This window comes from Mauremys reevesii, linkage group 2 (assembly GCF_016161935.1).
Source record: "Mauremys reevesii isolate NIE-2019 linkage group 2, ASM1616193v1, whole genome shotgun sequence".
Classification (NCBI taxonomy): Eukaryota; Metazoa; Chordata; order Testudines; family Geoemydidae; genus Mauremys; species Mauremys reevesii.
The window spans coordinates 204,378,390-204,403,023 of NC_052624.1; the positions used below are offsets into that span (position 1 = coordinate 204,378,390).

Genomic DNA, 24,634 nt, shown 5'->3' on the forward strand with positions numbered 1-24,634 from the left:
TCTTATATAGGCCCCTATTGCCCATTAACCCCCTGTCCCAACTTTTTACATTTGCTATCTGGTCACCCTCTCCAGTCTATAGGCGTGTCCAAGATTTTCAGAAGAAGATGTCAAAAGTTAGGCCCCTAAATCCATATTTAGGAACCTAAATAAGTGGCCTGATTTTCAAAAGTACAGAGCAACCAGCAACTCCCATTGAAGTCAAAGTGTGCATTTTGGCCCATGTGTATCACTTACTTTACAAAAATAAACAAATAAAACCCCCAACCTTTCATTCCCAGAGGACCATTCAAAATCTGATCCTCACATTATGTTATCTTCACTTTATGGATGAAGAGAGGTTATTTCTGTAAAATGGAAAAAAGTTTACTGATAAGTTTTGTTCCTGAGGGCTAGTCTACACTTACGAGCCGGGTCGACGCGGTGAGTTCGACTTCTCGGAGTTCAAACTATCGCGTCTAATCTGGACGCGATAGTTCGAACTCCCGAGCGCCATGTCGACTCGGTACTCCACCACTGCAAAAGGTGGTGGCGGAGTCGACCTTGGAGCTGCGGACTTCGATTCCGCGGCATCTGGACGGGTGAGTAGTTCGAACTAGGGTACTTCGAATTCAGCTACGCTATTCACGTAGCTGAATTTGCGTACCCTAGTTCGACCCCGCTTCTTAGTGTGGACCATCCCTGAGGGTGGGATTCCCATGTATTAATACTAGCTCCTTCTGTTTCAGTGAGTTAATTTAGACAACATATACAAATCCAGTTGCTTTTAATAAAAATGTGGCTCTTGCTTGATGTTTATATTAGGGTGAGTAACTTCTCATGGTGCAGAGAGGGTTTAAAATATTTTCCAAGTTTTGTAAGATGTGGATCTTGTCTTTAGGGACCTAATTTTTCCTAGGTGTGAGCCCGTTGCCTCTCAGTTCCTTCTCAATTGTGAAGCCGAACTCCACAGCAGAGAGGATGGAAGGTGGGAGGTGAAGCACCCATAGGGACAAAACATCTCAAAGAACTCAAATTACGGTACAACTCATTGATTTAAATAATTGCACAGATTAACTAAGGGCAGAATATAACCTTTTGTGACAATTGTATGATAGAGTGCTTTAGACAGAAGACAAAATAGACAGACACGTTGACTATTTCTATTACAAGCATAAAAATTTACATTGTGTCCTAAAGGACATTTAAAGGGTATAAAAATAATTCAAATGCTTGAATGATTATGGGAATTACATATCTGTAGTACAATTTGTTGAAATGATTATTAAGGGGAATATGATAAAATATACACATACTGTATTTACACATACTCACGTCTGAAGAGTGAAACAAAATAAAAAGGAATAATTTTGGATGGTAAAAAAGGATAGGATTAAGAGTAATGGGATGAAACTGAGTAAAACAAAAACACAGAAACAATATCAGGAAACTGTCCAAACAAATGTGAAATACTCCCCCCCCACCCCAAAAAAAAGAGAAAAGAAAAAAAGAAAAAATGGTGAAAGCCCAGTTATTTGAGTTGTAAAACTAGACTGGACTTTTCTGCAGAAAAGGACCTGGGGATTACAGTGGATGAGAAGCTGGATATGAGTCAATGGTGTGCCCTTGTTGCCAAGAAGGCTAACGGCATATTGGGCTGTATTAGTAGTAGCATTGCCAGCAGATTGAGGGAAGCGATTATTCCCCTCTATTCGGCACTCATGAGGCCACGCCTGGAGTATTGCGTCCAGTTTTGGTCTCCCCACTACAGGAGGGATGTGGTCAAATTGGAGAGTGTCCAGCAGAGGGCAACGAAAATGATTAGGGGGCTGGCGCACATGATTTATGAGGAGAGACTGAGGGAACTGGGGTTATTTAGTCTGCAGAAGATAACAGTAAAGGGGGATTTGATAGCAGCCTTCAACTATTTGAAGGGGGGTTCTAAAGAGGATGGAGCTAGGCTGTTCTCAGTGGTGGCAGATGACAGAACAAGAAGCAAGGTCTAAGTTGGATATTAGGAAACACTACTTCATTAGGAGGGTGGTGAAGCACTGGAATGGGTTACCTAGGGAGGTGGTGGAATATCCATTCTTAGAGGTTTTTAAGGTCCAGATTGACAAAGCCCTGGCTGGGATGTTTTAGTTGGGGCTGATCCTGCTTTGAGCAGGGGATTGGACTAGATGTCCTCCTGAAGTCCCTTCCAACCCTAATTTTCTATGATTCTATGAAAACATACACTGTATGTGCACGCTTGATCAGAGCCTGCAAAGCAGTGTCCAAAGGCCTGCACCTGAGCAGAGCAATGCCGCATGCTCTGAATGAGCGCATATATGAAGATGAGAGTCTGCTGCCTCTCAGTTCCTTCTCAATTGTGAAGCCGAACTCCACAGCAGAGGGGATGGAGGGTGGGAGGTGGAGCACCCATAGGGACAAAACATCTCAAAGAACTGAAGTTACTGTAACATAAGTAACCTCTTTTCCTTTTTGGAGTATATGTCCCTATAGGTCCTCCCACTTGGAGACTTCCAAGCAAAGTCAATGAGGAGATGGGTGCTGAAGAGGTAAGTCCAGGACAGTTCGAAGCACTGCATCACCAAAGGAGGTGTCATCTCTGGAAACAGGTACGATGGTGTAATATTTGGCAAAGGTATGGGTAGAAAACCAAGTAGCAATCCTGCAGATTTCTGTGATGGGAATATCCTTCAGTGGAGCTCTAGATGTGGACTGAGTTCTAGTGGAATGTGCTGTTATTCCATGAGGTAGCTGCATCCCAGCATTTTCATACCAGGTCAAGATGTAATCCGAAACCCACTTAAGACAGTCTTTGTGTGGAAGTTGGTTGGCCCTTCATCTTCTCTGCAATTGCTACAAATAGCCTGGGAGAGGCCTGCAATCGTTTAGTCAGGTCCAGAAAGAAAGCAAGGGCCCTCCTAACATCTGGTGAATGAAGGCTTGATTTTTCTCTGGAGGCATGAAGTTTTAGGTAGAAAACTGGCAAATTTCCTGGTTAACATTATTTTCTGAGGAGATCTTTGTAAGGAAATGAGGATGGGGACTTAATATAACCTTGTTCTTGTAAAAGATGGTATTTGGTGGCTAGTAGTCACACAACAGGTAATACAGTTGAATGTATGGCTTGATGCCCTCAACGAAACTGTCAGAAATGACTCAGAGAGAGGGGCTGACTGGATAGAAGTAGGGGCGGGAGGCCCCTATTTCTGTTGTCTGGCCTTTCTCCTGAAGAGCTATGGAGGCTTACGGAAACTGTGTTGGTACTGGAATAGTCTCTATCTGGTTTGGGATCTACTAAACCATCTTCTCGTTGCAGGCACAAAAATCCCCTACGACAGCTCTGGAGTCCTTGAGCATGTGGAGAGAGGAGTTTAATGTTCACTGAAGAACATAGGTTCCTACAAAAACAAGAGGTCTTTCACCATGTTTTCAACTTCTCTTGGAAGGACCAGCGTAAAATTCTCTTCTCAGGACCACCACCATGGCCAGGGACCTGGAAGCTGTATCAATGACATCTAGAGAGGCTTGCAGAGAGCTTTCGCAACCAACTTCTCCTTTAGTGATGACAGACTGAAATTGATCTGTCTGGTCTCATGGCAAGTGCTCAATAAAGTATGTAAATTTGGAGTATGTGCTGAAATAATATTTTGCCATCCAGACCTGGTAGTTGGCAATGTGCAACTGGAGAGCGGCTGATAAGTAGCCCTTCCTTCCCAGCAGGTCCAGCCATTCAGATTCCTTGTCAGATGGAGATGGCCTGGGGTCCAGATCCAGTTCCTCTCATTGGCCACATCAAGGGAATTAGGTAGGGTGGGTGAAAAACTACTCCATTCCTTTAGGTGAGATGTAATATTTCTTATCTGCTCACTTATATATTAGTGGAATTGTAGCAGGTGTTTGCCACAGGGTATGTGTGGCAGATAATAAAGCCTCATTGATGGGTAGGGGACCCTTTCCCTGGGACTTGATGTCCAGGATGCCCATCAAGGAATGTTCTGACTCTTGGATTTCCTCTAGTGAGATCTGAAGGCAGTCCAATAGCCCTTTCATGGGATCCTGGAAGATCTTAAAATCACCAATATAGAAGGGCTGTGGTGGCATTACTGCCTTGTCCAGAGATGAGGAGGACATCCCAGATGCAGGGTGAGAGCTCCTGGCCCTCAGACTCTTGCCCCTCCTGTGTATCATCCAGTACCAGGGAAGTGTATGGTACTGCAGTGCGCAGTACCATAGAACACTCTTTATGTGCCAGTGGTTGGCATGGTACCGAGTGCTAGTGCTGTCTCTTAGCCACCTGATGGAGTTGGTCACCATTTGGGCCTCTTGGGTCCCAGTAACCCCACCGGGGGGGAAGGGAGAGGAAGATAAGGGAAGCGATTCCAATGATAATCAATACCTGGGCCTACAATGTATGGTAGGCTCCCTAGGATCCTCTTCATGACTGGGACTCATTGGGGTTGGGTAGTATAGTACTGGGATGGACCCCTGTCCTGAGATCTCAGAGTCTGAGGAACCTTAGCCTGAACTAAGGGCAGAGGTGAGATGGAGCTCTGATGTCCTAACTGTGATTCTCAAACTTTTGTACTGGTGACCCCTTTCACATAGCAAGCCTCTGAGTGTGACCCCCCCCGACATAAATGAAAAGCACTTTTTTATATATTTAACACTGTTATAAATGCTGGAGGCAAAGCGGGGTTTGGGGTGGAGGCTGACAGCTCATGACCCCCATGTAATTATCTCACACACACACACACACACACACACAGGCGCATGTGTAGAGAGAGGCAATAAGGTGCATGAACAAGCAGCAGAAGGTGGCATCAGACAGGAGTGGAACTAATCCCCAGAGCAGCCCAGAGAAGGCGCCCTTAGTGATGAGTGGACCCCATCCCATACGGACAGCAGAATTCTGTCTTCAGGTACAGGCAGTTAAGAAGGAACTTAGTGGTGGCAGGCTTGTGCCTCCCTATATGTCCTCATTCAAAGCATGAGGCACTGCTCTGTGCAGGTACGGGCCCGCAGACACAACTTTGTGGTCTTCCATCAAGAGTGCATGGGCATGCGCAAAGCCGGCAGTGGAACACCCAGAGGGACATATACTCAAAGAAGAACTTACCCTTTTGTTTCTAAAGCTGTAATTGTATTTGCATGTTTTGCAGAAAGTATTTATAATCCAGAACGCTGAACAGCTTTTTGCTTTGGCAGCTCAGAAAAAAAAGTATCCAATATTTCTTTTCGGCTTTTACTTCCCATGAAGATGGCATGTTTTTAATTAGTGCTTTACATACTCAAAACACTTTACAGATTGTCATGTTTTTAAGCCTAGAAGTATTATCCTGGAAAGTATTCCATATACTCAACCATCTGACACCCTAAAAGGATGTACTGGCATGCCTTTCATAATTCTCTGGAACAATCGTCCTTGCAGACGAAGTTAGTCATGAAAGTCCCTGTTCTGTTAATGAACATATCTTACCACACATGCGACACAAGGTCACTCCTATCTGTCTGCATGTAGGAAACTCCTCAAAAGAGAAGAAAACAGAGGACACTAGTTCCTGAGAAATTCAGTTTGACTTTAATCATGTATATACCTGACTAAAAACATGTATTACAAAGTCCCTTTGTTTCCAGGTTATGCTAATTTTTCTTATCTGTTGTGATTAAAAGGCTCCAAAATTTTCAACATTCCCAACTGTTGCCTCTTATCAACTAAATTACAAGTGTCACCAATACAGAAAAAATCAGCAAACCGGAAAAGCAGGGACTTAAACTGTAAAAACCAAATATTTTAATCACAGTTTGAGGCTCTAAATTTCATTTTTTGCCTCCCTGGGATGGATGGTGGGAGTTCTTCATGTACAAAATTCTAAAAAAGAATTAAAAATATAGTATAATTCCATTGCCAAAAATGTAACAAACCATTCAAGTTTTGTTCTTCCTCCAAGTTTTGCAGAGACCATCTCAGGCATGCCCACAGTCGAGCCAAAAGGACAGCCCTCGGGAATATTTCTATATGGAACCCAGGAAAGTCCTCAGTCATTAGTACAAGAACTCCTTCTTAGTGGTTACTTGCAAATACGGTCAAAATACAGTACTCCTAACTTTGTTTTGCAGCACTTATGACATATATTAACATTCCAAGACAAAAAAAAGTAGTGCACAAGAATAGAAATTACTCCACTAACACTGGTGCTGCATGGACAAATAGCTGGTTACATGGTGCTGGCTCAGAGAGGCACAAAATAAACCTAAGAGGGATATGAAATGAAGATCAGAAGACAACAACATGACTGATTTTTTTTTTCCAAAAAGGACAAAACATTTAGTATGCTACTGAGAGTTAAAAATCAGGTCTTTCTTTATTATGTCTCCATGTAAAGCAATTGCTGAAATTACAAGGATATTATATGACCAAGAATGGGAGGGAAAGTGGTCCACAAAGCAATCTCCAAGATGTGGTTTACATTATTATTAAATTTAAGAGTCCTTGGGTATAGAGGATTTGCAACTTGTAATCATAAAGAATCTTGAACTCATGTATGTTTATGAATATAACAGCAGTTCTGTTGAGTTAGGATCCACATAGGAACCAACTGGAGGCAGCTTCAAACAAACTTGTAGACATGCAAGGCTCTCTATATGAAATTCATGATTGCTTTACAATAATTCTGCCTTTGTATTGGTGGATGCAGACACCTTTCAGTTCAGTTTTCACTTAACTTTACATAAGGATGACAAATGGGGTATTACTTTAAGGGACTTGGCCAGCTTCCCTTTTTCTGCTAGTCTTTTCTATGCTTCCTTGACTATCTAAAGTAGAGTGCCTACAGGGGTTCTCAAACTTCACTGCATTGCAAACCCCTTTAGACAAGAAAAATTACTTCATGACCCCAGGATGGGGGACCGAAGCCTGAGCCAGCCTGAGCCCCAGGTGTGTGGGGGCAAACATTTTGGCCTGAGGGCCACATCTAGGTATCGAAATTATAAGCCATGAATGCTTACGAAATTAACAATTCAGAGATATTCAAATAAATTCTATTTAATAAAGATACATTTTAGTGGAAATAAACATAAACCTTACTTATTATTAGAACTATACCATCATAACATATTACAATAATTAAACCAAGCTTACCCCTTTCCACGCCCTCACTGATTAATGTGAACAATGCAGCTTGTCACCCTTCTCTACAATGGCATTAAAGTCTGGTGTCATTCTCATTATGGAAATTGCATGCATCATGAAAAAACTGGGCCCTTTCTCTAGCCTGGATTTGTCAAGCATCAGTGCCCCTGACAATTTTGAGCCATGGCACTCTATCCCAGAACCTATGTGGACAGGCAGAAGCAAGGTGTATTCACCTGTCGCTTTACGTTCCACCCTCCCCCCAAAAATGGTGTATTTGAAATGTTCTGACTGTTGTACTTTGAGTTCTGTTTGCACTATTGCATTCATGAAAAGTTTGTATATAGTAAGAGATGTTATTGAGGTGGGGGAGGCGAGCTCTACAGGGGTGGTACGGGGGACTCCTAGGGACCCTGCTGGCAGTGACACCAAGGTGGCTATACCAGGCACCACCACGGGCAGAGGCACCCTAGCTGGGACGGGTGTGGCTTACAAGAGGAGACTGGCGTTTTGGGGATTGGGCACACTCCTGAGTAAGGGGTGGGATTCCGATCCTGAAAACAGCCTGGTGGTCTTGGGTGTTGGTCGTGCGTGTGCAGTGTGGCTCAGCATGTGAGAGTTGGGGGCTGGGGACTGCCAGGCGGAGCGGGGCAAGCCCACGACCCTGCTCCCTAGCTGGAGTTCAAGGGCCAGATTAAACAGTCTGACGGGTCAGACGTAGGCCGTAGTTTGCCCACCCCTGCTGTAGAGGGATTCCTGTTTTACAGGCTCATCAAATGACTTCTAGATTCTTAATTTAAGTACCAGGCCTTTCTTATCTTAATCACCCTACCTCTGTTTGAAAACTAAATACTGACTCCCTGTCTCAGGGGCACAAGCTGGGAGCAGCACCTCTTCTCTGCAGAACTCACATTCCACATTCAGGCTGTGTTGCAGTTAAGAGCTTCACCTGGGGCTAGGATGTGCATTACAAGCAGATCTACAACCCCATCCCCACAAAAGGCATCCCGATAAGTGGCCTAACCTATCCCCATCGTTACCATGCTGCTACAACACTTCCACTCCTTCAGCCTTGCTGTGTGCCCCCAGGACAATTAATGAGTGGGTGAAGATAAGAATATTTCCATAAGCTTAAGGAAGTTCTTTCATAGCTAGTCTTGCTGTCACTACTGTACCATTAGCAGCTTGGCAGGCTCAGCTTCAGCATGGGAGGGTTCTTGCATATTCACAGCACTCCTGCATGCTTTGTATTTGATGGCTTTGCCTCTAGTTCCTAGGCACTGTCTTCCATTGCACTTCCTCAAACTGTTCCATCTCATATGAATATTTATGACAGAAGTCTGTTATTAGTAACCTTCACTGGGCTTCTGCCTCTCCATTCTCACCTCTTCCAAAAAACTTACTATCACACAGGCAGCCAGGGACTTCTCCAAGGAAGAGATGATCTTAAACACCTACTTACCAAACTATTGCATCCTTTCACATGGATTGCAGCAATAATTCCTACATTTTACTATATTCCTATAATGAATCCTCCTCCACAACCAGCCTTACTAGCTAAAAAGCTGCACCTCCCTGTAATTATTGATCAAGATAGTTATAAATATTACACAAAAAATATATTAAAAGAAAATCAGCGTTTGCAATGTTAAGCTCTCAAGTTAGAAAACACCCTAATTAAGGTTGCCTGTGCAACCTTAATTTGTTCTCGTTGTGCATATGCAGTATGATATGGTCTTTAATTACATGATCACATACATTTTTCCCCACAGAACCCGTCTCCAATGGACTGTGTGTCAAATCAAATGTTATAAAACCAGGAGGTAATATGAAATTTAAAGGTTTCATTTCAATATTACATGTTGTTTTTTTAAAGGCAGGAAGTTAAATCTAATTTAAAAAAAGATTTATACCTCACTGAGAAAAGCAGCAGCTTTTAAAAATAAAAAATAAACCAGCCAATATTTTATTCTGCAACTTTTTGAACTAATAACCTCTTTCCAAAAGGGTTCGACCAGACCACTCATATAGTTCATGAACCACTCTTAAAAATTACAGAAGCAACAGACAACTGCTAGAGAGCGTCTGGGACTTTACAGATGGAACAATATGAAAAAGAAAATATTTTATAGCTGCTACATGAAAAAATAAAGGTGACTTCCACAGTCTGCAGCCAGGGAATATTGGGATAGAGTGCCAATGGACCCAAAGGTTCAGCAACCTGTGCAGGCAGCAGCCTGTGCAGGCAGTGAGGCTGTGGATGCCGTAGCCCTGGTGAAGTCTTGGACCAATGGAGAGCTTGGGATGAAAAGGCAGATCTGCCATTGGCATGGAACCAGTTTGTGCTGGCATCACCTTCATCAGTTCTGGAGTCAACAGTATGTGCTCTCCCAAACTCCTACGTAGTACTCAGGAGCAGCTGGAAAGGCCTGCTCCACTCTGCATACTGGCAACAACTGAACTCTTTCTGGAGGAGGAAGAACAGTCTCCAGGAGACCTGGAGTGGTCTTGATTGGCCTTATGAGACCTTTCCTTCAGTGCACTTGATGGACAGCAGCTTCTTTACCTCTTAGGAGAGGTGCCTGTGCCAGAGCGTGAGCTGATACCACTCACCGAGAACAACGGCAACCTCCAATCCTATGTCGGCCTTGGTGCTGACACAGGCCCCATGACCTGCTTGAGAAGTTGCTGTTCTAGGCAAAGGTCTCAAGCCACTTGAACCCATTTTGTGAACGATTTACAGATATAACACCACTCCTTGATGTGAGCCTTGCCTAAGCAGAGCAGGTGTAACCCACACACCTCCTGGGTGTGGAGTTCTGTCCCATCTAGTAGCCCTGAGACCACTTAAAGAGAGATAAAATGAGTCTGCTCTACAGCCTTAGCTAACAGCCAGTTGACTTTTAGCTCATGTGGTAGAGGCTGATGCACTAAACTCCAGAGCCCCCAGCTTCGATCCTGCCCGCCGACAACCAGGGTCTGTCAGTGTTACACAAGCACATTTTGAGTGTGTTATTGTTGGGGATCACTCCCTCCCCCCACACGATGGACAATGTTTGAACCCTGGTGATGGCATTACAGGAAAACACTTAACTCAGCTAACTAAAATGAATACTAAGGGTACTAACTATATACAACTAGAACAATGAAGTCAAAGGATGAGGAACTGTGAGGTTGAGAACCTCACAGAGCTCAGAGTCCAGCCATGGGGAGAAAGAAGGAACTGCAGGGAGGCTGAGGTGGCACTGCCTCACATAACCAAGGGATTAGCTATGACCACAAGGTGCAAGCGCTGCCTCCTACAGGTACTGCTAGGCAAAATTCTCCAGCTACAGCATTAGGGGAAGGATGGGTGCACAAAAATACTGCCCCCTTTGTGGGCACAAAGTAACATGTCTCAGCCCTTTTAGGAACAGAGGCACCCGTTGCTGGTGTATGCTACAACACGCTTGGGGGTTCCATAATGGCCTCATTCACTGGAAGAGCTACCTGACTGGGTCCAGTCAGCAGTAGGACATCCAAGAGCTTGTACTGTGTCCTGCTGCCATCCTGTGCAATAGTTCTTGATATTGCCTCTTGTAGTCAGGTAGGGATGAAAAAGATAAGGAAATTGCCTCTTTGGATGAGAAAGATACATCTGTCCATACCACTGGATTGGCTCACTGTCTTCCTCCTCCATGTACTCCTGTAGAGCTGCCAGTCGCTGTTGTCTTGGAGGAGGAGGATATGACTCTCATAGACTGCACAGTTCTAGGGTGTCATAAGGATCCCATGGACCCCAATAGGGTCTATATGAATAGTTGAAGGCTGGTTGGTGGGAGCCCCAAAGCACTGTTGACCAGAAATCTCTTGGAGGGTAACCCTACCTGGGCAGAGGAGAGGTAGTCAGTTTGCACCTCCCCTTATGCCCTCTGTCCTGAGCATAAGGAGCTACAGGGTGCAGGTATGGACCAACCAACGGCCACTACTTGCAGGATTTTATGGTCTCAGCTGCATGGTGCACAAGGGTACATGTGTGTGGAATAAGGACCACCACTTGAAGAAATAATGTAGGTTGCATTTATAAACTAGGAGACTGTTTCCTAGAAAGCAGTGACTCTGAAAAGGATTTAGGGTAGATTTCAGTGCAATTCTGTAGCTAAAAGGGTGAATGCAATGCTTGGATGGATAAACAAGGGAAGGTCATGTAGGAGTAGGGATGTTTTACTACCTGTGTTTATGGTATTAATAAGATCATTACTGGAATACTGCATCCAGTTCTGATATCTACACTTCAGAAAGGATCTTGAAAAACTGGAAAGGATTCAGAAAACATAAGAATTACTTGAGATTGGGAACACATGCTTTATAGTGAGAAACTAAGGAAGCTCAATTTATTTGGTTTACCACAGAGAGGTTTATGAGGCATCTTGATCATGGTGTAAAAAGTACTTACACAGGTAAAAGATTTCTGATCGACAGCTCTTTAATCTAGCAGAAAAAGACAAAATCAAATGGTTGGAGGCTGAAGCTAGACAAATTCAGACTACAATCATGGTACAAATTTTTAACAGGGAGAATAATTAACCATTCGAACAACTTACCCAGGGACATGGTAGATTCTCCATCACTTGGAGTCCTTAAGTCAAGACTGGATATATTTCTAAAAGATATGCTAAACATCAACAGAAGTTGTGGGTTTGATGTAGAAATTACTGGGTGACATTCTTTAGCCTAAATTACACAGGAGTTCACACTAGTTTATATTGTTTTCTTCTTGCCTCAAATAAAATAATCAGTATAGTGATTACCATTGCCATCTGGTGCCCCATTTCACACACATACTAAAAAGAAGCTAATGATATGTCCAAACTACAAGACTTGTCCAATTTTCTCTTTGGAATCTGGCTGCTCTTCCCCTGTCATGGGATATGCTTCTCTTAAGGGACTCACACTATATAATTATAAATAGTCCTGAATAAACCAAATATTTTACAGCTATATTGTTTCAGTTGTCTGTTTATTATCTACATGTGTAATTACATGAACATTCAAACCTTTTTTATTAAATAGCTATTTAACTTCATAAGAAAACAACGTACAGTGCAATTTTTCCTAGTTCTAATAAATTATACATACCGTATAAACACACAAAAAAGCAGTGTGAGAGAATGGACTGGTGTGCTTCAATATATGTATTTTAGGGGCTAGAATGAAATTTATATGGAAGCAGACATGCATCTTACCTTTAGTTCCTATTTTTCTGATGGCCATTAAATGTGAGGTGGCTGGTACTCTAACCAGATGGAAGTACTTTTTATTATTACACTTGTAGTTAATTTTATATTGCTGCAGTTAATATATGTGATTTTTTAAAAAGAAAAATAAGCAGTGGAACAAACTGATGCCTGGAATAACTCCACAGATAAATGTGGATCATTAAGTTCTGTACTTAAGTCTTTTTTTTTTTAAATTAGAAATGTCACTCACAAAATATCCACCACTGACCAGCATTCTCCAAGATCATTGAAAAGGGTGCTTTTCCTGAAGTTGCTCATTTTGTTCCCAACTTACTCTAGTTCAGCTAAGAAAGAGAGCAATGTTACTCTCCTGGATAGCGTTGCACAGTATGCTTCAGTCTAAAAAGCTATCTAACTTCCTTGTTGCTGAGTGAGAATAAATAAATGTCTCCAATGTTACAGTCTGAAGACTGCCACGGGTAGTGAAGAAACCTGGGTTCTCAATATCAAGTTTGACTTCAGGAATGGATTTGTTGAGGCTTGTGTAGCTCACAGGACCCCATTCTTGATCCTTTCACTCCCTTCAACATCCTTTCTTTAGGTAATCTCAGTTGCTCACATGGCTTCATCTAAATCTTCATCATACAGTTACACTGACTCACAAATCTACCTTTCCACTCTTGACCTGTATCCTTCAGCCTGTCTCCAATTATTTAAACTCAGTTTGGCCAAAACTGAACTCATGCCCCCTGCCTCCTGCCCAGTACTCCTCATTTTGTCATATATTGACCACATGACCACCATCCATGTGACTCAACTGAAGAACTTGGAGGTCATCTTTGACTCCTCCCCTTCCTTCGCCTCACACATCCAAGGCATACCCAAATCTTAATTCATCCTCCAAAACATTTTTAAGTTCCAGAGTTTTCAGTGTAAAATTTTCAAGAGCAGCTAAGTGATATAGTGAAAGTCAGTAAGGCTTACACACTTTCAAAACGTTAACTTCTGTCTTCATATGTAAAATTTTTCTCCAGGCATTCACCATATCCTATTTTGATTACTGTAACCTGTTCCTCTCAGGCCTTTGATACTCATTGTCCCCCACCAGTCCATAGGAAATTCAGCTGCTATGGTCTTCTTCCTCGCCTTTATGTCTTCCCTCATTCAATTATCTCTACTGGCTACTTTCCAACTGTTCCAAATTCAAGCTCCTGGTTCTCACTTTCAAGCTCCTTCATATCTCTGGCTTGTCCTATTCAGTGGCTCGCTCAATGGTTTGAGCATTGGCCTGCTAAACCCAGGGTTGTGAGTTCAATCCTTGAGGGGGCCATTTAGGGATCTAGGGCAAAATCAGTACTTGGTCCTGCTAGTGATGACCTTTCAAGGTCCCTTCCAGTTCTACGAGATAGGTATATCTCCATGTATCCTCTCTCCTCAGCTGAAGCTACCAGACTCCATGCCCTGTTTGTGTGCTTCTCTTAAAACTGTCTTTGTGCTTTCTTCCATGTCATTTCTCATGCATTGGATCTCAACTCAGAATTTGTAAGGCCACTACCTTCTATAGCCTCCCATCCCTCTCTCATCATGATGCTGAAAAGAAACTGGCTAACTAACAATGGCTACATAGACTGGGAACAGCGGACAATCTGAAAAAATTCTTTCACTGTATATTTATTTCTCTTCACCACCCACTGTCTATTGCTTGTCATGTACTGTTTGCTTTCTGGAGCAGGAACTCTATTCCTAATTGCACAGAAAGCAAACAGCACATTATAGGGGCTGCAGTAAAGCAAATAATAATAATAGTTTATATCACTAAAATATCAACAAAAAAATGCCTGGCGATCACAACCAGCAATGTAATTTCCAGCTTTATGTATAGAAGATTTTTACAGGCACCCATGAAGTCTCTCACTTTGTCAAGCCATACTATGGAAATACAGCCTTCTATCAATGTAAGTTCTAGGTCTAGTGGCTAAAGACAAACCTTGCCTCCTCTGTTGATATCATCTGAGGTACACAAATGCTTAATTTCCACTCCTTGGACAGAACCTTAGACTTTGTTTGAAGTCAACTGCCTAAGGACTCTGCTTTGGTTGAATCTCAATGTACTGTTGCTCTATCCATATAATTTTTGCCTTAGAATTATGACTTCCTTCAACTACTTGAACAGGGCAATCTAGAACTACCTCTTATCCAAGACATATTAAGACACTTTCAAAATTAAAGTCATATTTAATTACATTTACTGCAGCCTTAAATCACCACAACATATTGTATTTGCAGTGCTCTTTGTATTGCAGCAATTTTATTGCATAAATAAACAAGGGTATATTTTAAAGCTTTTCCACATTCAAGAAACTAAAAACTCTGGAAGCTTTTATAGAAATAAAAATTAACTTTACAAAAAATTAGAGCTTATTTACATTTTTCAATACACAATTACTTTCCACCAAATCTGATTGGTCTATGCCTTTCCCTTCCGTAGGGTCCCACTCAATTCTGCTATGGAGGTTTGCACTGGCTGCTGCTTCTTCATAGGAGAGGCGATATTCTTCTGAACTAAAGAGAAAGTATGGTATTAGTGTCTATAAACCAATTATACAGTAGATGTAAAGGGGCAGATCCTCAGCTAATGTAAATTACCATAGCTCCATTGAAATTGATGGACAATTTACATTAGCTGGAGGTATGTCTCAAAATTTGTGGAGAAGAAATCACCCCAGATTGTTTTGATGTATTGACTGTGACTTTATGACTGAATAACATGATGAGATGATCATAAGAGTAAAATATAATTACTAATATTGTACATGGATTACTTTTATACTTATCACTGGTCTTGTAGTTATTTTGATAAGAATGGGGGTGGTAGCAGGGTGATATATTGTTTAGATCTCTCCATTAGCTAGCTACTTAAATTTTGCATTTAGGTGATAGTTAAGAGGAGGAAAAGAATAACCAACAAATGAAAACAGTAAAAAAAGCAACGTGGCACAGTAATACAGTAAGATCATACTGTTACAGAATACAGCTATCAAATATTTAAATGGTCTCAAAAATGTAACCATAATCTAGTATAACATGAACATAACTTAATTCTAAGGAATATAATGGCAAATGGAAATGAACAAAAAGTAACTCTCTCTACCATCTTAAAACTGTACACTTACATCATTCTTGGAATGTTTTTGGCTTACAAAATATTCAGCACCCAATCTAAAAGAGATATATTCACTGGTAGAAAATTGAAAAGCAGGAAGCTTGATTCTTTCTTTAGAAAAGAAGAAAGAACTGATCTTGATTTATGGGACAGATCTAGGTCCTCTCACAGGTTAACACTAATTCCATAGGAGAGGGAGGTAAGTAAATCCCTCAGAGTCTGGAACTTGTTGATCTCAAAACTCCATGCAAAACATAAAAGGGGGCTCTTCTAACAGAACTGCAGAATTCTCTGGCAGTTGTGCTGGACATCTTTCATGAGCAGTAAACTCAGTTGAAAAATTCAGCTTTTGCTTCAGTGGGGTCAAAGAGGAGAAACTGGGTTGTAAGAAAGCAAAACACACATTTAATCAATAAGGAGTAACTCTTGCCATTTTCTTCATGGGTGCAGAGGCTCCCTTGGCAGTGGAAGTGGCATGGCTTCACTGCAAAACGGGAGTAGTGGGAGGAATATGGGGACCACTCAACGGTTATGCATATGTTTATCAATGTGGAGCTCTTTGGGGGACCCTTGCATTGTAGTGCACAGGGACATGTGGAAGCAGGGTATTGACAAGACTGTGTGTATGCATGTGCATTGTAGTGCACAGGGACATGTGGAAGCAGGGTATTGACAAGACTGAACTCAGGATAGACATACCTATATAATTTTTTTTACTGTTTATCTTCTCATTCTTTTGGGAGGAGTGGGACTGTCAGACATATCAAGTGCTTCTAGCGGAAGTAATGATTCAGTGCCTTTACCTGATGGGGTCATGCCTTTGAGAAGTACAAATAAAAATACATCAAAAACAGAAAGTTCTCTCATCCTGTTTATACAATAGTTCATAAAACAGTGGTGCAAATCATAAAAAATTAAGTTCAAAATGGTAAGTTTTGCCATTCAAAACAAAAGGTTGCTTCCTTAATGTTAAAATCTGGTTAAAGTAAAGGAAAAGAGACCAAAAATAATCACTTATAAACTTTACTTCTGGTCTCAGAGAATAAATGCTTAGCTTCCATATTATTCATATACATTATAGGAATGTTTGACATCAACTCAACATTTCTTACATTTGGAAAGTTTGTCTTTAGGGAAATACGGTCTTGAAAAACAAACAAACAAAAGAGTCAAAAAATGTTTTGTCCTTGTGTGATGGGGTGCACTTGCCCCGCGCTGGTACTGCAAGGGTTAACTCCACCCTTTGGGCTGAGGAGGCCATGCTCCTAAGTCCTGCTGGCCATGCTCTGGCTGGAGACCAGGTATAAAAGGGAGCAGCTCAGCTCATTGAGGGCTGACCACTAAGGAGGGAGGAAGCACGCTGCGGGCTCCAGCCTGGGAACTGGTGAGGTCCCAGGCAGTAGAAGCCAGAGACACTGAGACCCAGGCAAACACCCAAGCTCCTGTGGACACCCAAGGAGTGACAGAGCTGCTCAGAGCCACATAGGCCAAGGAGCCCAAAGACCTTGGAGATGTCAGCACCACTGCACGAGGGACAGAGTAGCTCAGGGGGAATTAATCATTATGCCAGGTGGTGTCAGTGTCTTTTGGACAGACCCCACACTAACCCAGTGGTGAGCACACATGCCACTGCCAAAGCCCTGAGCTGGGAACCAGTGGAGCAGGGAGGGCCCGGGTCCCCTACCTGGCTGCCACCCACTCTTAGGTGGTGACCCACTCCCCTGACCGGCCACTAGGCCACACAGCCCTGCTCAAGACGGCAGCCATACTGATTCTGTCCACTAGGCCATGCAGTCATATTGACTCCGGCCCTGCTGAAGAGGGCAGCCCTACTGACTCTGGCCATTGGGCCACACAGCCGAGAAGGAGAGGGTAGTTATATTGACTTTCGCCACTGGGCCATGCTATCCCGAGACAAAGGAGAATTGCACAGACTCAGCTGCTAGGAAATAACAACCCTCACCCTGCCCCAAAAAGGGGAAGGGGCACGCTTTCCCCGTGACACCTTGCTAAGGAAACAACTATTTGCTGTGCAGTCATTTCAACAAGCAGCTTTTCCTAACATTGGCAAACAAAAATAATAATTAAGTTATGTAATTCTTATTACTGAGATCATAATCTCTTGTTCGCAAGCCATTTTAGATCATAAAAATAAGATTTTCTTTCAAGGTGTCAGTTAAAGACACCTTGAAAGAAAATGTACTTCTGGATCACGATGCATAACACTGCACTGCAAGTAGTTTTTATATTATTCTTGAAAAAAAATTAGAAACCATTATCAAAAACCTAAATCTCAATTTAAAGTAAAAACTCACTTTGTGAAATGATTTAATAACCTTGCCTTTGTGGTTTGGTTTCTCTAGTTTTCTGAAAATTAATACATGTAGAAGTATGCTAGTCCATTGCCTGTTCTCCCCCCTCAGAGACACAAATGAGTGTTAACAAAAAGTTAACGTAACATACCCAGTTTCTCCTCTATTAGCTTGAGACTTTTCTCTCGTTCAGCAAGCTCCTGTTTTCTCTTTTGCATCTCTGGAGTATTAAGGGACTGTAACTGTAAATGAAGATCCTGATTAGCACTATGCAGTTTGACCACAGCTGTACGGTATTGCTGAAGAAGATCTAATAGAAGAAAAAGAACAAAAGGGTAATAAAACATAAAACACGGAAAACTGTTAAATAATTAAACTCCCATTATGGGTATTATTTTAAACGGCCACTAATAAAAAAGACTGACAAACTCAACCAAGCTCTTAAAACAAAGTAAACAACCTTTAACAGAATGAGTCAAACAATAAAAAGCCAAGAGAACAAGATTTAGGCCCAGGAACTTAAACAGAACGGGCAAGATAAATTTCCCTACAGACATACCAATTGAAATTTATTAAAAATTTTGGGATGTTTTTCTACATTTTCAAATATATTGATTTCAATTACGACAGTATAAAAAGTTGACAGTGCTCACTTTATATTATTTTTATTACAAATATTTGCACTGCAAAATGGCAAAAAAAAATAGTATTTTTGAATTCATTTCATACAAATACTCTCGTGCACTCTCTTTATTGTGTATGTGCAACTTACACACGTAAATTTTTTTTGTTACATAACTGCATTCAAAAACAAAACAATGCAAAACTTTAGAGCCTACAAGTCCACTCAGTCCTACTTCTTGTTCAGCCAATTGCTAAGACAAACAAGTTTGCTTACATGAGATACATGAGATAATGCTGGCCACGTCTTATTTACGTCACCTGAAAGTGAGGCCAGGCGTTTGCATGGCACTTTTGTAGCCAGCATTGCAACGTATTTATGTGTCAGTTATGCTAAACATTTGTATGCCCCTTCATGCTTCGGCCACCATTCCAGAGGACATGCTTCCATGCTGATGATGCTCGTTTAAAAAAAAAAAAAAAGCATTAATTAAATTTGTGACTGAACTCCTTGAAGGAGAACTGTATGTTTCCTGCTCTGTTTTACCTGAATTCTGCCATACATTTCATGTTACAGCAGTCTTAGATGATGACCCAGCACATGTTCATTTTAAGAATGCTTTCACTGCATATTTGACAAAAAGCAAAGAAGGTACCAATGTGAGATTTTTAAAGATAGCTACAGCACTTGACTCAAGGTTTAAGAATCTGAAGTGTATTCCAAAATCTAAAAGAGATGAGGTGTGGAGCATGCTTTCAGAAGTCTTAAAACAGCAACACTCCAATGCGGAAACTACAGAACCCGAACCACCAAAAAAGAAAATCAACCTACCGCTGGTGGCATTTGACTCAGATGATGAAAATGAACATGCTTTGGTCCACACTGCTTTGGATGGTTATTGAGCAGATCCCGCTATCAGCATGGATGAATATCCTCTGGAATGGTGGTTGAAGCATGAAGGGACATATGAATCTTTAGTGCATCTGGCCCATAAATATCATGCGCCGCTGGCTATAACAGTGTCATGCGAATGCCCGTTCTCACTTTCAGGTGAAATTGTAAATAAGAAGCGGGCAGCATTATCTCTTGAAAATATAAACTTGTTTGTCTTAACGATTGACTGAACAAGAAGTAGGATTAAGTGGACTTGTAGACTCTAAAGATTTAGATTGTTTTATTTCTGAATGCAGTTATTTTTTGTACGTAACTTACGTTTGTAAGTTCAACTTTCATGATAAAGAGACTGCACTACAGTACTTGTATTAAGTGAATTGAAAAATACTATTGCTTTTATTTTTACAGTGCAAATATTTACTATAAAAATATAAAGTGAACATGGTACACTTTGTATTCTGTGTTGTAACTGAAAGCAATATATCTGAAAATGTAGAAAACATACAAAAGTATTTAAATAAATGGTATTCTATTATTATTTAACAATGCAATTAACCACAATACATTTTTATAATTGCTTGACAGCCCTAGTTTAAAGTATCAGTCTACTCTGAAAAATGACTTGGAAAGATGGCACTTCCTTATCTAATAGATCAATTACTCTTGTGTATTCTGAGTCATATTTTACTGAAAATCAGTGTGTCTACTCCATTATTATTTACTCCTTTAGAACTATGAAGCTGAAACTATTGAGGCTTGCTCTACATTTAAAAGTTAGGCTGACATAGCTATGGCACTCAATGGTGTGAAAAAGTCACACATCTTAGAACTGCAGCTATGCTGATCTTACCCTCGGCATAGACACAGCATCTGATCTAGAGGCATGAAGCAGAGCAAAGTGGTTGGAAAAAGTATGTACAAAGGTCCAGGTTGCAGCTCGGCAGATTTCAGTAACTGGAACATCTTTGAGTAATGCACAGAAGTAGATTGTGACATTGTAGAATGAGCTATTAGTTTAGAAGGAAGATGAATGTCAGCCAAGTCATAACATGCAATAATATTCTGGCTGAGATCCATCTTGAAAGTCTCTGGGTAGAGACAGCAGATCTGTCTGCAACTGAAAAAAAAGTCTAGGATACTGTCTGAATGGTTTGGTTCTGTCCAGATAGAAGGCTAATGTCCTTCTTACATCCAGGGTATGGAAAGCATCTTCTTGTCTAGTCTGATGTGATTTTTGGGGAAAAAACTGGGAGATGAATGGTCTGATTAACATGGAATTCAGAAGACACCTTAGGTAGAAACTTTGGATGAGGTTGTGATGATAGCTTTTACTTGAAAAACACTGTAAAAGTCGGGTTGGAGAACTGGGCACTCTCATGCAAGATTTCTTCCACTTTGTTAGCAGCAGTTGCAAAGAGATCTATCTATGGAAATCCCCAAGGTAAGAATATGTTGTTGAGGACTCATGAGTCTAGCTCCCATTCATAATTTTGGGAAAAGTGCCTGCTGAGATCATCATTGGTCATGGTATTTTGAAGACCTGGAAGAAGCTGAGATAACTATCTGGTTGGCTATGCACCAATTCCAGACTTTTATCTTTGGCAGAGTGAATGGGAATGTGCCCTTCCCTGATGATTGATATAAAATATGCAGGACATGTTGTCTGTCATGATCTTGACTGATCTGGCTCTGAAGTAACTAAAAGCAAGCATTTTTGACTGCTCTCAACTCCAGAAGATTGATGTTGAAAAGCTGCTGTTGGGATAACAGTTTGCCCTGGATTGAGTGAGGCACTAGATGTGCCCTAGCATCCCAAAAAGGAAGCATCTGATATTATCACAGTGGTAGGGGAATCATGAATAAACAGGACTCATGCACAGACCTCTGAAGGGTCTTTCCACTGATTGCAGAATCCAGCTGGGTACAGACACTTGTCTGTCCAGACTGTGCTCCTTCGGCATACAGATTGTCCTGTGCCATCCCTGAAGTAATCGAAGATGTAAAAGACGGTTACTCACCGTAGTAACTGTTGTTCTTCAAGATGTGTTGCTCCTATCCATTCCATGTAGGTGTGCGCGCCGTGCGTGCACGGCTCTCTGGAACATTTTTACCCTAGCAACTCCGGCGGGCCGGCTGGGCGCCCCCTGGAGTGGCGCCGCTATGGCGCCGAATATATACCCCAGCCGGGCTGTCCGCTCCTCAGTTCCTTCTTGCCGGCTACTCCGACAGTGGGGAAGGAGGGCGGGTCTGGAATGGATAGGAGCAACACATCTCGAAGAACAACAGTTACTACGGTGAGTAACCGTCTTTTCTTCTTCGAGTGATTGCTCCTATGCATTCCATGTAGGTGATTCCCAAGCCTTACCTAGGCGGTGGGGTCGGAGTGAGACGTGGCAGAGCGCAAGACTGCTGAGCCGAAGGCTGCATCGTCTCTAGATTGCTGCACCAACGCGTAGTGGGAAGCGAAGGTGTGAACGGAAGACCAGGTGGCCGCTCTACAGATGTCCTGGATAGGGACATGGGCTAGGAAGGCGGCCGATGAGGCGTGAGCTCTGGTTGAGTGAGCAGTGAGGCGGCATGATGGCACGCGAGCAAGCTCATAGCATGTCCGTATGCATGACGTCACCCAGGAGGAAATTCGCTGCGAGGAGACCGGTTCGCCTTTCATGCGATCGGCAACCGCCACAAACAGTTGGGTCGAACGCCGGAAGGACTTCGTCCGCTCGATATAAAAAGCGAGGGCCCGGCGAACGTCCAGGGTGCGGAGCTGCTGCTCACGGGATGAGGCGTGCGGCTTCGGGAAGAAGACCGGAAGGAAGATCTCCTGGTTGAGATGGAAAGCCGACACCACTTTAGGAAGGAAGGCTGGGTGTGGCCGAAGCTGCACCTTGTCACTATGGAAGACAGTATACGGTGGAATGGCCGTCAGGGCGCGGAGCTCAGACACTCGTTTGGCCGATGTAATCGCCACGAGGAAAGCTGTCTTCCAAGAGAGATAAAGCAGAGAGCACATGGCCAGGGGCTCAAAGGGTGGTCTCATAAGCTGGGCCAGAACCAGATTCAGATCCCACGTTGGAGTAGGACGACGTATCGGCGGGTACAAACGATCGAGGCCCTTAAGGAATCGGGAAACCATCTCGTTGGAGAAGATGGACCGACCACCCATAGAAGGTCGAAACGCCGACACGGCTGCCAGGTGCACCTTCAAGGAGGAGATCGCTAGACCTTGGTCTTTAAGGTACCAGAGGTAGTCCAGGATGGTCGGGATGGGGACTAGGAATGGATTAAGGCCTCGTTGGTCACACCAGATCGCGAAACGTTTCCACTTCGCGAGGTAGGTAGAGCGCGTCGACGGCTTTCTACTTTCGAGCAGGTCTCGCTGCACTGCCGCCGAACAGTCTCTCTCTGCATGGGTCAACCACTCAGGAACCAAGCTGTAAGATGCAGGGACTGCAGGTTCGGGTGACAAAGCCTGCCGAGGTCCTGAGTGATGAGGTCCGGCCATAGCGGGAGGGGAATGGGATCCCGAACCGAGAGCTCGAGCAGCAGGGTGTACCAGTGTTGTCTCGGCCAGGCCGGAGCGACGAGTATTACGCGGGCCCTGTCCCTCCGAAGCTTGAGTAGCACCCGGTGTAAGAGCGGGAACGGAGGGAATGCGTAGAGGAGGTGATCTGTCCATGTGAAGAGGAATGCATCTGACAGGGATCCCGGAGCTCGACCCTGGTACGAGCAGAACCTGTGGCACTTCCTGTTCTCCCTGGAGGCGAACAGGTCTATCTGGGGAAACCCCCACCTCCAGAAAATTGTGTGGGCCACATCTGGGCGTAGGGACCACTCGTGGGAGGTGAACGACCTGCTGAGGTGGTCGGCCCGCATGTTCTGTACTCCCGGCAGAAAAAACGCTTCTAGGCGAATCAAGTGGGTCACGCAAAAGTCCCACAGGAGCATCGCTTCTTTGCAGAGTAGGGAGGACCGGGCTCCGCCCTGCTTGTTCACATAGAACATCGCTGTCGTATTGTCTGTGAACACCGCTACGCAGCGGTCCTGCAGGTGGGACCGAAAGGCGAGACATGCCAAGCGGATCGCTCTCAGCTCCCGGACGTTGATGTAGAGGGAGAGCTCCTGAGCCGACCATAGACCTTGCGTGTGAAGGTCGCCCATGTGAGCACCCCATCCTAGCACCGAGGCGTCTGTGGTCAGGGTGACCGACGGGCGAGGAAGGCGGAACGGGACCCCTGCGCATACGACCTCCGGGTCTAGCCACCAGTTGAGCGTCTGGAGAGTGGGCTTGCGACTGTCACCACCATGTCTACGGGGTCGCAATGGGGGCGGTACACCGCTGCCAACCAAATCTGGAATGGGCGAAGGCGCAGCCTTGCGTGCGCGGTCACAAACGTGCACGCTGCCATGTGACCCAGTAGGCGTAGGCAGGACCGCACCGTCGTTGTGGGGAAGGCATGCAGGTCCCGTATGATCGAGACTATGGTCTGGTGCCGAGGACGAGGAAGGCAGGCCCTGGCTAAGTTGGAGTCGAGGACCGCTCCTATGAACTCCACTCTTTGCGTTGGAGTCAGGCAGGACTTCTCGGCATTGATAAGGAGGCCTAGTGACCGGAACAGAGACAGTATTTCGGCCACTTGATCCGCTACCAGCTCTTGGGATGGCCCGCGTATCAGCCAGTCGTCGAGGTATGGGTAGACATGTATTCGACGCCGACGGAGGGCTGCGGCAACCACCGCCATGCACTTGGTGAAAACCCTTGGTGCGGTGGATAGGCCGAAGGGCAGTACCGCAAACTGGTAGTGTTCGCCGTTGACCACGAAACGCAGGTAGCGTCTGTGGGGAGGGTAAATTGCCACATGAAAGTATGCATCCTTCATGTCGAGGGCGGCAAACCAGTCTCCTGGATCCAGGGAAGGAATGATGGTCCCCAGGGTGACCATACGGAACTTGAGCTTGCACAGGTGTCTGTTGAGCTCCCGGAGGTCTAAGATGGGACGAAGACCTCCTTTCGCCTTGGGGATGAGAAAATATCTGGAATAAAATCCCCTGCCCCGCCTGCTGTGCGGAACCTCCTCTATGGCACCCACGCTCAACAGAGTCTGGACCTCTTGTAAGAGGACTTGCTCGTGAGAGGGGTCCCTGAAGAGGGACAGGGAAGGTGGGTGGGAGGGAGGGGGCGAAATAAACTGAAGGCGGTAACCGTGCTGGATGGTACTGAGGACCCAGCTGTCCGATGTTATGGAGCAACACGCCTGGAGGAAGTGGGAAAGACGGTCGGAAAATAACGGGGTTGGATCCTGG

The 24,634-nt window shown here is 43.7% G+C and overlaps 1 protein-coding gene across 2 annotated transcripts in view; it reads right to left on the reverse strand.

Moving 5' to 3' along the window:
- Positions 1-11,598: 11,598 nt before the first annotated feature.
- The window catches only part of SMCHD1 (structural maintenance of chromosomes flexible hinge domain containing 1), a 181,113-nt gene continuing 168,077 nt past the window's right edge, over positions 11,599-24,634 (reverse strand). Inside the window, exons 46-48 of one of the 2 annotated variants that reach the window (XM_039527011.1) lie at positions 17,966-18,124; positions 16,202-16,320; positions 11,599-14,901 (exon numbers count right to left, since the gene is read on the reverse strand). In XM_039527011.1, coding sequence (XP_039382945.1) covers positions 16,223-16,320; positions 17,966-18,124 — 257 coding nt within the window. In that variant the 3' untranslated portion in view covers positions 11,599-14,901; positions 16,202-16,222. The remainder of the gene's footprint in view (positions 14,902-16,201; positions 16,321-17,965; positions 18,125-24,634) is intronic. The other variant, XM_039527012.1, reaches the window with a different exon arrangement.